Genomic DNA, 12,034 nt, shown 5'->3' on the forward strand with positions numbered 1-12,034 from the left:
ATTACACTAAGAGGTCTAAAAATAGCGCTGACAAAACTAGCATTTCCATTGCCAGTGTTTTCGATTGTCTTCTTTTTTGCGGTGAATTAATATACAAAATATCAGAAAACTTTAAGCGTTTGAAATAACTCTTATCTAATGGAAACCACATTAAATTACTTATGGAAAAAATCAATTTCTGTTTTTTATCTGAGTTAAAAAAATCGCATCAAAACCAAAAAAGTAAGTTTAGTTTTCACCTTAGAATTTTTAACTGAAATATTTGTAAAAGCGATAGTAGAGATTGATTTGAATAATTACTGTCAACAAGACGGCTCACATTCACAGAAAACATTATAATCTATTAAAATTCCTGGGGAATGATATCACGGATAGCCACAGGCAACACAGCTGACATAATAATTTAGATCAATATTATTATTATAATCGTAAATAATTTTTTAAGGATCTGAAACGTGAGTACACGTGGGTTTCTTCTTTGAATCACTATATCTTTTATATCATTGAAAAAAAGTGTAAAATTCAACCAGAAAATTCAATTATATTTTCTCTCTTAAGAATGCAAATTTTACACCTTTCTCTCCTGGTGTTTAGAAGATCAAATTTCAGATTATTAGTCATGGGTTGTGAAGAGCTTTATGACGAGTCTCTTCGTGTTAGATGTGCTCAATATGTAAATCATGGTTATAAATTGAACTCCTCATGTTATGTAGAAGAACCCCACAGGCATATGATAGCCATGGCTGTAATATTTAATTTGGGACATACAGCAATGTGTATTACTTTAAAAAAACACATTTTTAAAGGTAAATATCTCGATTGTTCCCCATTAACTTCAAGTTTCTAATTATTTCTTTCCCTATCCAACAGAAATCACTGATTGAAATTTTCCATATGAGATTTCATACAGACAAAATGTTTATAATTCTGCAATGGGGTTAATCAATATCCATTAAACTGAACAACTTAACCTGGAGGGGTGCATATTAGTAATAATGATAAAAATATGGGGACATCAGGATTCCATTTCACCTAGTATTTTTTTTAACATAAAGCATCAAGGAAAAATAAATTTTAGATAAGTAATTACTATTTCTAGCTGTACCCAAATCAAATGTGCAAGATCTTGTCCCAAGAAAATAAATGGAGCTCATTCTTCTTGGATAGAAATTAGTGGCTTTTTATTGCATACAGTGAGGCTATAAACCAACTTCATTTCAGGTATAAGGATTCTTAGGGCCAGACAATATCATTAAAACAATCTAAGATTAAATCACTTGAAGTCATATAACAATTATTGTTTTGACCTAAACTCTCTCAAGAGAGTTAGGGATAATTCATAAATTTTTGGGCATTATCTCAAAATTAGTTTCACATCATACAATTTAGGAATATTAAAAAGGTCAGATATGAAGCAAATGCAGAAATTGCACCATCATCAAATTAAGAGCAATGCAATGACAAATAAATCACAATAAAATGTGGATTAGCTTTTATTATGCAATATTGTACAAGTGTCATTGATGGTGACTTTATCATCTACAAAGCAACAGCTAGATAATCTTTAAAAAAAAAAATTCAAAACAGTTTTAGTGGAAAAATTGTTGTACAGGTGATTAAAACAAAAGCATTTGATTACCAGCTACTGCTCATGTACATAAGTTAATTCCCTTGAATGCAGCCTCTCTTCTCAAAGTAAGAAGAGTAACTTTGTTTCCCTATTGCTCATCTGACGAGTCTTCATATTCACTGCTGTCTTCCTCCTCAATTGTTTGACATTCTTGAAAATTAGCAAATCCACCAGTCATTAAGGGGGCTTGAGCTTGAACAGGAGGAACATCATTAGGGTCTGGACCTTGGGACATCCCTGACAAGAATTGTTCTACAAATATAAAGTTGGATAAAACAAAAAATGGAGATGGGTGATCATGCCAAGGCATTTAAGACTGGAAAAGCTAAGCTCTAAGTAAGAAAAATTTTACACCTGTCCATCACATTTTAGTTACACTAATGTCGTTGCTAATCACATGCAATATATTTCCTTTATTAAAGCTTGGAAAAGGGGGAACTCCAGATGAGAATGTGTTCTCTTTGGGGGGGGGGGGGACACTAACAATTAACAATTATTTTATTTATCATAGGATGGAATGTATCACAAACTATACCTTTTGCAATAAGATATACATCCCCGTGATACTCCTGACACTGCATTGTTTCTCCATCAAAATCAGATGAACCTCCATAAAGTACCAACTGGTCTCCCACCAGTGTGGCTGTGTGTACCCCCCTGCCAGGAGGGATGCTACCAGATGTTGATGGCTGCAGCCACTCATTTGTGTCTAGTAATTGACAGAGGTAAAAGCTGTGATCATTCTTATAATCAGGAAATCAGAGGGTAATATGTACTAGCCCCAGTCTAGAGGTTTTCTTTTTTTAAGTGTAAAGCATGTGCAGAGAGGGAGCTTGAAAAAGAATTGTCTTACCAGCTTGCCTTCAAATTTGGTATTTCCTTGGTGGATCTTATTTCACACATTTCACATATGCTCCAGAAGATAAACAAAAATGCGAAAAATAATTTTCATGGACTTTAGTTCAATGTAGTTCTTGGCTGGTATAACTTTGTGGACTGTAACAAACTCATTCTGTATTTGCCTTGACAACTGACAATCAATTTTAAAGAATTTGCTTAAATAATGCACACCAAGTCATTATTTCTGCAGCTAGTTACATAGAGAGGTAGACAGAAGAACCTCTTGGGCAAATCAGTTTATCTTATGTGATATTTGCATACACTGAGCAGAGTATGACAGGACTGGCCAAGTTTAGATCCCAAGATTTTATATCTGGGCCCACAAAAAAAAGGCTGTCACTGCTTCATAATTTACCTGTGTCAAAGATGTGCAGATCATCAAAATGTGCATTCTCCAAACTTCTTCCACCAAAAACTACCACTCTGTTACCTACAGCTGTGCATGTATGGAATGAACGAGGCTCTGGCTGTCGTCCTGAGGTTGGCTTTGAGATCCATTCCATTGTGTCTAAGAGTTAATCATAGTACTACCTATTTGACTGCTTTAACTTAACTTAACATTATAAAGCTTCTTATAGTGTATCAAAAAAGGTAAAAATGTGAGTCCAAAATAATAACCCTTTCCAGGCCCTCTCTCTTGCCCCTCTTCTTCTTCTCAAAGGAGAAGGGTGAAAAAGTAAAGGCATAGTCAAGTTATAAGCAAGGAGACACACAGTAGTAGCAATCATTGAAGAAACAGTTGCAGAATGAGTGCCTGTGGGAATTGTTTTAAAAACCTCCTTCCAGTATACCAGCTGACATGGACCTTACAACTGGTTAACTTTCATGGTTAACACCGACACTTGCATTTGAATCAATTTCTTGGCCCCATGTAGCCTCTTTCACCTTTCCTTACTCCCAAGTTTTTTGAGTGCCCACATTTCCCCCTTTTTTTCCCGATAACAGGCTAAATATTGGGGGCAGATGAGGGGGTGAGGGTATGATCTAATGACAAGAAGTGAAAGGATGCTGGAGAGAAAAGTGTATGAATATTATGAATTAAATCACCTGTATCCAAAACAAAGATGTCATTCTTTCTACCAACACTGTCTCTGCCTCCAAAGATGACAAGTCTTGATCCAACAGCACACATTCCATGAGCTGCTCTGGGTGTTAGAGATCCAGTAAATGAAGGAGTGAGCTTTTCCCATGTACAGTTCTCTGGAGAATCAACAGCAGATAACAGGTTATTGAATTCTTCCACACAGACTTTTAGTTATTTATAACATACTGAATAGGGAAGGTCGTTTGATTACTTTCAGACTGCAAAGAAAACTTGGCAACTTGTGTTGACACATGTAAACAGCATGATTAACAATGATTAAAATAAATCATGCAAAAATCAGAGCAAATGGGAAGTTTACAAAGCCCAAAAGAAGCTGGACTTCAATCAACTCTACACATTGCCCTACTCAAAGTTCCTAAGTTCTTCCTATCACAATGAACATATGCTGATACATGAACCAATTGTTAAATAACACTAGATAACTCCAAATCTTGCGACATGGCTCCTTTTGAAAGGTAATTTTTTAGAGAAACTGTGCTGCTACATTGGTGAGGAGTATAATAAGATAATTTGGTTTTATCAAATAAGTTGATAATGTAAATTGGCCACCATAAAGAATTTCAAAGCTAACATTTCAAGTGTTAGCCCTTCATCATTTGCTCTGACAAAGGGCTAACGCTCAAAATGTCAGCTTTAAAATGACTTTATGATGGCCAATTTACATTATCAACTCAGTTGATGAAACCAAATTATCCTTTCAAAGTTGCAGAGTTAAGATTAAGGTGTTTCTAAATTCAAGCAATCAATGCCTACAATTTGATTTCTAAAGTCCCTACCTGTATCAAAACTGAAGAGATCGTTGAACCAACCAAACTCTGCTTCTTCCTGCTCAGATTTTTCTGTCTCCAAATTCTCCAATGGACCAAATCCGCCAAAGAAGATAATCTTGGTTCCCATAGCAACACAAGATAGCTTGTCACGTGGAGATGGAGGGACGCCTTTGCATATGATATTTTGCCACTGCTTTGTTTCTGAAACAGTACAGAAATAACAAGCAAGTAGCATTAAACTTTGTGACTTTAAATGGCTTTGATTGTTTTCTATAATAAAAAAACATATTTGATAAGGTCTTAACATCCTTACCAAAAACCAGAAAACCAACTCAATTTCCTACTGATGCAAGAAAAAAAAAGTGGAGAAAAAGTGCTTAAACCGTAAAAAATAGCAAAGCATGAGACCCTGGAAGAAGACACGTCTGTTGGTCATAAAAAAATTGAAATTAAATGTAACATAAAGAAGAGAGCCTAAAACCAAAATGGATAACAAAAATGACAAATCAAAGACCATGCAAAAAAAGAGAAAAACTGTACAACTATGGTAAAAAATGTCCAAAACAAAAACTAAAAGATCAAAGTTCCCCTTCAATGGCTTTTGCAAAACCTCGTTTAATTGGCAATCAATAACACATTTTATTTAAGGATTTATCAAAATTTGGTATATATCACTGTTTTAATCAACATACAGCTCAAGTCTGCATTCATTGTGTTGATGCAGTTGTATATAATTCATCCCTTATCTGCAAAGACGGTAGAGAAAATATTTAGTCACTATCCTAGAAATCAAGTGGCTGACTCGAAAAGAATTAAACTATCAGAAAAAAAATTAGAACCACAGGTATTTATTTTACCACTTGGGAAATATCTATCTTATAGGAGTGTCTGTAAATGGAAGTATTTTGCCAGTGCCAGTGTTATGGACTTTATATTTCACTTCTCATCTGCAACAATCACTGTGTGAATTGATTTTAAATTACACATACCAGTATCAAAAGCGTGTAGATCATTCAGCCATCCACAATCTCTACTCAGTCCACCAAAAACATACAGTTTCATTCCCACTGCAGCCATAGTTGCGGAGGATCTGGCCGATGGAACGTCACCTCCTGTGATAATCTTGTTCAATGTCTGAGAAGCTTTCGAAAAATTACAGAGAGACTATGGTTTGGTGATGACAGAGTAACTACTATAACCGAGGTAAAGTACACAAAACTGACCAATTTAGATACAGGAAAAAAGTAATGAATTCCATCTAAATATTTTGTTAGCTTCACTTTGTTTGGTCCCAGATTCCTTTTACTTCACAATATATATTGAGATATCGATGTGGTTGTTTAATGATTTTAAAACTACAAAAAAAATGTTCATATAGCGTGACATAATCGAAGGTAGTCTTTTTCCGAAATTCTTCAAAAGCTCGAGAACAAATCATCGTCCAAGGTACTTCTCGACAAGCATGCACCAAGTTTCGGGTGGAAAGGTAATGTTTGCCCGTCGTGATAGCCAGACAATAATCAATCTGATGACAATTATTCAGATCCTTAAAAAAAGGCTTTATCCAGTTTCAGAGCGGTCGTTAATTAGGCAAGGCTCGCCGATGACGAACGTTCATTAAAGTAGTCGAAGATTAAAATCCCGAACGCAATAATACATCTTATTGTCCCTAGCACTTACCAACATCGAAAACCAGAATTTCGTTGGATTCTGTCACTTCCTCAAGATCAGAAAGCCAACGAACTCCGCCAAATACGTAAAGTTTATCTGCAATGGCGGCCGCGCAATGTCCGTCACGAGATGGCAACTTTGCGTCCATTTCTACTTTCTTCCATTCAACTTTTATATCATTTAGAAGCCTTGTTCCATAAGTAACCGGTGCTGATGATTCATTTCCCATTTTTGCCTTGATAATATAAAAAAAATTTAAAGAAAACGTGAGCACACGACTGAATGAACCTAATCGTTTAGTACTGCAGCGCGAAATTCAGATTTTGGCGGGAAAGTCTCTAACTTGTCAGTGACAAGACTGGCCAATCACAACAAACAGTAGCAAATCGATTTCGTCCAACATGGCTGACGGTACAGGGAAAACTGCCGATGTCGCAGAAGAGAAAATACCTTTCAATTTTTTCAAGAAAATACCGAAAATTGTAAGTATTTGGAAACGATATTTCCATGGTCTCCACAGGTCATGAAATGGTCGGGAAAAAAATGTCTTTTGGGTAGGAACCGGCAGGGCAAATACCACGTGAATTTTTTGTCGACTAAGGAAAAATAGAATTCGAATAGCTGATTTAAAAATTCACGAAATATTGAGATTATAAAATATATTATTTACACCACTTAATGCTGGTAGAGGCTTTTTTGGTTATTTTGATCTCTACGATGGAGAACCCTAACCCTAATCTTTACAGTTTTGACTGGTCTGCGGCTCACGATCCTTGCTTACAAAATGTCAGTGAGTGAAAGAGTGCTGTTAGAGGAGGCTATATGCAGATGCCTTAACTGTTTGTCACATTTTTTATTTATATATTTGATATAGAACATTTTATCTTCTTAAGGGAAACATCTGGGGACTTTGAGAAGTGATGTCTGCAACAATGCATAGTTCTTCCTTGCTATGATGGCCATGATAGAAGTGGATTGAATTCATGCGCACTAGAGTCGTTTAATTCCCTTCCCACGTTGAAAAATTCATCATATCTTAATGTAACTTCCTTCTAGGAACTTCATGCCCACATAAATGGATCCATAAGCACAGAGACGATCGAGAAGCTCATCAAAAGAAAAGTTGAGCAAGGAAACAATGACTGTCTTGTGTCCCAGTGGCAAACAACAATTCACAAGGGAGAACAGCGAGATTTAAGCGAGTAAGTTATGGAGAAACTAGTTATGATGTTAGTATCTGAAGGATTTAGTGGCTTAACCCTTGAGCCCCTAAGAGTGACTAGCATCTAATTTCTCCTTACTACATCACCCCTGAATCAAACATTAAGGTTATGAGAATGAAGGAAATGATTATCAACAATAGATGCTTTTGATCAATAAACAAATTCTCCTCGTCAGCACCTTAGGAAATTTAGAAAGAACAGTATGGAGAATATGCATAATGACATTAGGGTGTAAAGGGTTAAGATGATGGATGTATTTATCCACTTTCAGTGCCAAGATATAAAGCAGTCATTTGGCAAAATGTTTTTCCTTTTATTCATTCACCCATTCATTCACTTCTTTACTTACTCATTCATTCTTCCATGTAGACATTTATAATTTTATTTGCCTATTCATTATTCCTCTATTTACCTTTCATCCTTTGCTTACTTATTTTTCTACTTGTTTATCCATGTGGTTGTTTGTTGCTGTTTCCTTTCTAGTTGTTAGACCAGCGTGAAAATTCAACTCACTGTCAATGAATGTATTTTCATCAATTAATACCTATAAATAGGAATTAATATTCAAAATTATTGATGGATTTACTCTTAAAAATTAAGGTTTTTTGTTAGTTTTGTTTTGTTTTCTAATCTACAGTTGTTTGTCAATGTTTGGCATCATTTACCAGCTTGTAGATGACACTGAAGCAGTGTTTCTGGTAAGAGTGCGACTTAAGTTGGCATTTATTAATCACATGCACCACATAAGAAAACAGATGTAGCTAAATCTTTGTTTGAGTCCTGCTGAAGTTTTATAAAGTCAATAATTTTTGTTGTAAATTTTTCATTATTGAACTTCTTCTCTCTCAAATCTCTTTCAGGTAACAAAAAGTGTTATTGAAGACTTTGAGCAGGATAATACAAAGTACTTAGAGCTAAGAAGCACACCCAGGGCCAATCCTGAGACAGGTGCAGTGATAATCAAAGTATCTGCAGATCCTTTTACTTGAACCATGTTCATAAACCATCTCTCACAAACCACTAATGGATCAATAAAATCTCTGTTGAATGGAATTGAAGATCTGAATTCATTTATTCCTTATTTTACATTTGTGTGATTCTGACAGTTTGTGTAATTTATGCATCTATGGAATTGAAAATCTGAGGTCATTTATTCCCTATTTTACAATCACGTCAATCTGAAATTCTGTATTATTTATGGGTCACCTTTGACACAAGGATGGCACAGTTTTAAGAATAATCAAATGTGATGTTGATAATTTTCCACAGGGATGACAAAGCAGTCCTACATAGAAGCGGTCTTAAAGGCTATAGAGGAAGCTAAAAAGACAGCCCCCAACATAACAGTGAGGTAGTATGCAGTGCAGAAGGTATTCCTTTGGAATTATTCTCAGGAGTGTGTTGCCCAGTTCTCCAAACCCGGCCCTTATTTCAAACCAAAATGTTCCACTTCCACACCACATCCATCAGGAGACATAATTTGGTAGATTGACTTCATTTCAAAATTGAAAATTATAATTAATTTTATAGTTATTAGACTGATTAAGAAAAACTATGTATCTTGGTCTCCACTCTATGAAGTGCTTCACTTGTACAATCATGAAGAGCAAAATTGTATTGTAACTTAAAAATTACTTCATAACATAATCCTCCCTTTAATATTGAGAGAAAAGACAGCTGGTATAAATTCCCATCTGATTAGCCACAGATGTCTCAATGTTTATTTGTTTTTAATTAAGATTTATACCTGCAATAAATCGGAGGCTCGGCCCAGATGATGCCATGGATACTGTGCACTTGGCCATACAGTACAAGGAAAAAGCCAAAGGGATTATTGTGGGTCTAGACTTAAGTGGAGATCCAAAGGTAAGTATAAAAACAACAGTACTGCTGATGGATGAATAAAGCATATCAATCTGTAATTTTCTTTTGCAGCAACAATACTGCAGCTAAAACTTAGTTGTATTGAGTTCAAAATCAAGCAAGTCACATGATCAGGAAATCTCTTTGCCCAGTACATAATTAATACATATTTTTGCAATCAAGGTTGACTAAAAGAACAAAAATCTGATAATATCTTCAGGTCGACAGGTGTCAACATGTGCCCCATTGAATACTATCTTACAGTATGTTCTACATTTTTTGTGCATAGTTATGCCTGGTTATCAAAAATAGAAAAGATACAGAAAATCTTGGAAATTGAGTTTAAGAGTTACTGTATCATGTGCTGTTTCAATTTCTCATGCAGGACATCTTATTTTCAGGCACATGATTCAAACAATTTTGTTCCTGCCCTGAAACTGGCCAGAGAAAATGGCTTAAAACTGGCCTTGCACATTGCAGAGGTAAGTTTAAATGAGTTGTTTGAATAAGTAATGAAGTATTATTTTTTGTCTTTCAAGTAAGTCACTTGCAATGTGGATTGCAACATTTCTACTGTTTGGTCACAAAAACTCATGCCATCTTCTCTACCAATCAAATTTTCAGCACTTCAGGCTGCCAGCTTGTTTTGACCTCAAAGTAACAGAAAAACAAACAAATGTACAGAGTAGCTAAGTAACTAATATTTTCGAGATGATTTCAGCTTTCAAAATACTCAAACAGAAAAAAAATCCTTTGCTCTCCACCCAATGATGATTCATCTGGTGTAGATTGCTGTTTAACTTACAAAAACTGTGCAAAGTGGACACTGATCTCACCAATATCTGTAATTATTAGGTTCCTGACCTTGATGAATCAAGAGTGTTGCTAAACTTAATCCCAGACAGAATAGGACATGGAACCTGTATTCATCCTGAAAATGGTGGATCAGAAGATTTTGTGAACATAGTAGAGGAACACTCTATTCCTATTGGTGAGTCTGGAACTTAAACAATGTTCACCGTCCAATGAATGCTTTCTCATATCATAAGAGTAGCTTCCACATTTGTCCATACCAGATAGGGTGCATATAGAAAATGTGTTTTATCAATTAAAAATAAATTGCAGTTTCTTTGACAAATGATCATTAGATTTTGGTGGGTAAACCCAGGAGATATCTTTTTCTAGATTATTCTAGCCACCAAGAGAGGAATGGTCTTTGAGAAAATTATTATACACTGGAGGAACCACCTGTTGCATTTGGTGCTGGATGTATCATTTATATTGTGTCACATATTCTAAGCATATCCCTGGATTCCTCAAGACATTTAAGTCAGGACTTGGGTCCACTGTGCTTCCTAAGGAAAAAATATTCTTCCTATGCATCCATACATGAACACATTTATTTCAGTTTTTATAACTGAATATGATCCATTGAAACATTGCTTGGGAAACATAATTCTATATGTGCAGAGCCTTGACAGAAATCTCAAGTTACTTCATTTGTTTCACAACAGAACTTTGTCTCACATCCAATGTGAAGACCAAGACTGTTCTATCATATTCTGAACATCACATGGGCTATTGGTACAGCAAACAGCATCCTTGTATTGTTTGTGTAAGTATTCATATTCAACATTATCACTTGTTTGTTTTGCACATTCCTAGACAAACCAGCTAATTAAGTTTCTGTTCTAATACGGAGGTTGATAATCTTGAACCTGTTTTAAAAAACATGTAGCTGACTTCTGATACCCCTCTCTTCCTTTGCAATGTTGATTCGAATACTGGAAACATTCAGAAAATATGTAGTTGGTTCAACATTGCTTGGGGGGAGGGGTTCTTATTAAACTTCCTTCCAAAGATAATTTTTACAGAACATATTATAAAGCACATTTTAAATACAAACTGTTTTGTGCTTTAGCATAAGGGTGTGCCCCACAAACTGTAGGCTAGGATTTTTGATTAGCTGGGTCATTTTTGAAAAAAAAAAAAAAAAACTGGAATCATTTGGCATCACTCTGTCACTGTCTCTCAATCGTATTGTGAGACAGTCACAACCTTCATTTCAACAATAAGCACACTTATTTTTGAAAGTGATGTGAGAAATTAGAGAATTGTTTAAATATCTCTCTACCATATAATCTTTTTGACACTGAATTGAAGACTGCATGTGACGGTTCTAGATGACTTACTTTCTTACTGTTTTGTTCCATTATGTATTTTTTTATATTTTGATGTTGTTTTATTTTGTCTGACAGACAGATGATAAGGGTGTGTTTTCTACAACATTATCAGAAGAATACTCTCTGATGGCCAGGACATTCAACCTCACAGAAGAACAAGTGTGGAACTTGACATTTCAAAGTATTGATTATATTTTTGGAGGAGAGAATTTAAAAGATGACCTTAAAGAGTTGTGGAGAACTGAGAAAGAAAAGATTATTTCTTCACTTCATTAACAATTTGATCTGAACCTATGTATTACCACTTATAATTGTTTATTATTTTTATCAAATAAAAAACTCTTGACATACCTCATCTCTTTCCTGAGACGATAATCCAAGCCATTTGAATCCCTCATCTTAAAACTGAATACCTAAAAACAAGAAGTTGCGTGACTGATCTGATAGAAAACTGGTCGCAAGAGGATAGGAATGATCTCCGTTATAACCCCAAAGTATTCGAAGACAACGCCGCAGTCTCAGAGGAAATATATTGTTTTATCCACGAACTGCATATATAATGAAGAATGGGTTGTGCGGAAATCTTGCCAAATACTTCCCTTTTCCATCAGTAAAAAGCGTCACGGCTTAACATTTTGGCTCTACAAGCTCGGTTTAAACGTTTTGCGTGACTTGGAAACATTGAATAG

At 35.3% G+C, this 12,034-nt stretch overlaps 2 protein-coding genes and 1 long non-coding RNA gene across 10 annotated transcripts; 2 read left to right on the forward strand and 1 right to left on the reverse strand.

Moving 5' to 3' along the window:
* The first annotated feature begins 618 nt into the window (after positions 1-618).
* On the forward strand, positions 619-4,659 carry LOC149047312 (uncharacterized). Its single transcript, XR_016185714.1, has 3 exons — positions 619-806; positions 2,142-3,755; positions 4,469-4,659. It is a non-coding gene; the product is annotated as an uncharacterized LOC149047312 (long non-coding RNA).
* LOC113683450 (kelch domain-containing protein 1) lies at positions 1,470-12,028 on the reverse strand. Of its 8 annotated transcripts, none has more exons than XM_089203274.1 (10): positions 11,697-12,028; positions 9,047-9,146; positions 7,712-7,843; positions 6,086-6,311; positions 5,395-5,547; positions 4,412-4,606; positions 3,578-3,730; positions 2,886-3,038; positions 2,166-2,339; positions 1,470-1,882 (listed from the first exon to the last, which is right to left on the reverse strand). In XM_089203274.1, exons 4-10 carry the CDS (start codon positions 6,303-6,305, stop codon positions 1,719-1,721), a joined length of 1,212 nt encoding a protein of 403 aa, XP_089059400.1. In that variant the 5' UTR covers positions 6,306-6,311; positions 7,712-7,843; positions 9,047-9,146; positions 11,697-12,028; the 3' UTR covers positions 1,470-1,718. The 8 variants fall into 8 exon arrangements, with proteins under 8 accessions (XP_089059400.1, XP_089059398.1, XP_089059401.1 ...); XM_089203272.1 differs by having other exon boundaries at positions 7,712-7,811; positions 11,697-12,025; XM_089203275.1 differs by having other exon boundaries at positions 7,712-7,811; positions 9,047-9,141; positions 11,697-12,019.
* Positions 6,365-11,700, forward strand: LOC113683526 (N6-Methyl-AMP deaminase). Its single transcript, XM_027200780.2, has 10 exons — positions 6,365-6,558; positions 7,133-7,278; positions 7,937-7,997; positions 8,160-8,247; positions 8,569-8,650; positions 9,039-9,165; positions 9,564-9,644; positions 10,018-10,153; positions 10,677-10,777; positions 11,421-11,700. Exons 1-10 carry the CDS (start codon positions 6,478-6,480, stop codon positions 11,619-11,621), a joined length of 1,104 nt encoding a protein of 367 aa, XP_027056581.2. The 5' UTR covers positions 6,365-6,477; the 3' UTR covers positions 11,622-11,700.
* Positions 12,029-12,034: the final 6 nt, after the last annotated feature.

Source organism: Pocillopora damicornis, chromosome 4 (assembly GCF_964200805.1).
Source record: "Pocillopora damicornis chromosome 4, jaPocDami1.2, whole genome shotgun sequence".
NCBI lineage: Eukaryota > Metazoa > Cnidaria > Anthozoa > Scleractinia > Pocilloporidae > Pocillopora > Pocillopora damicornis.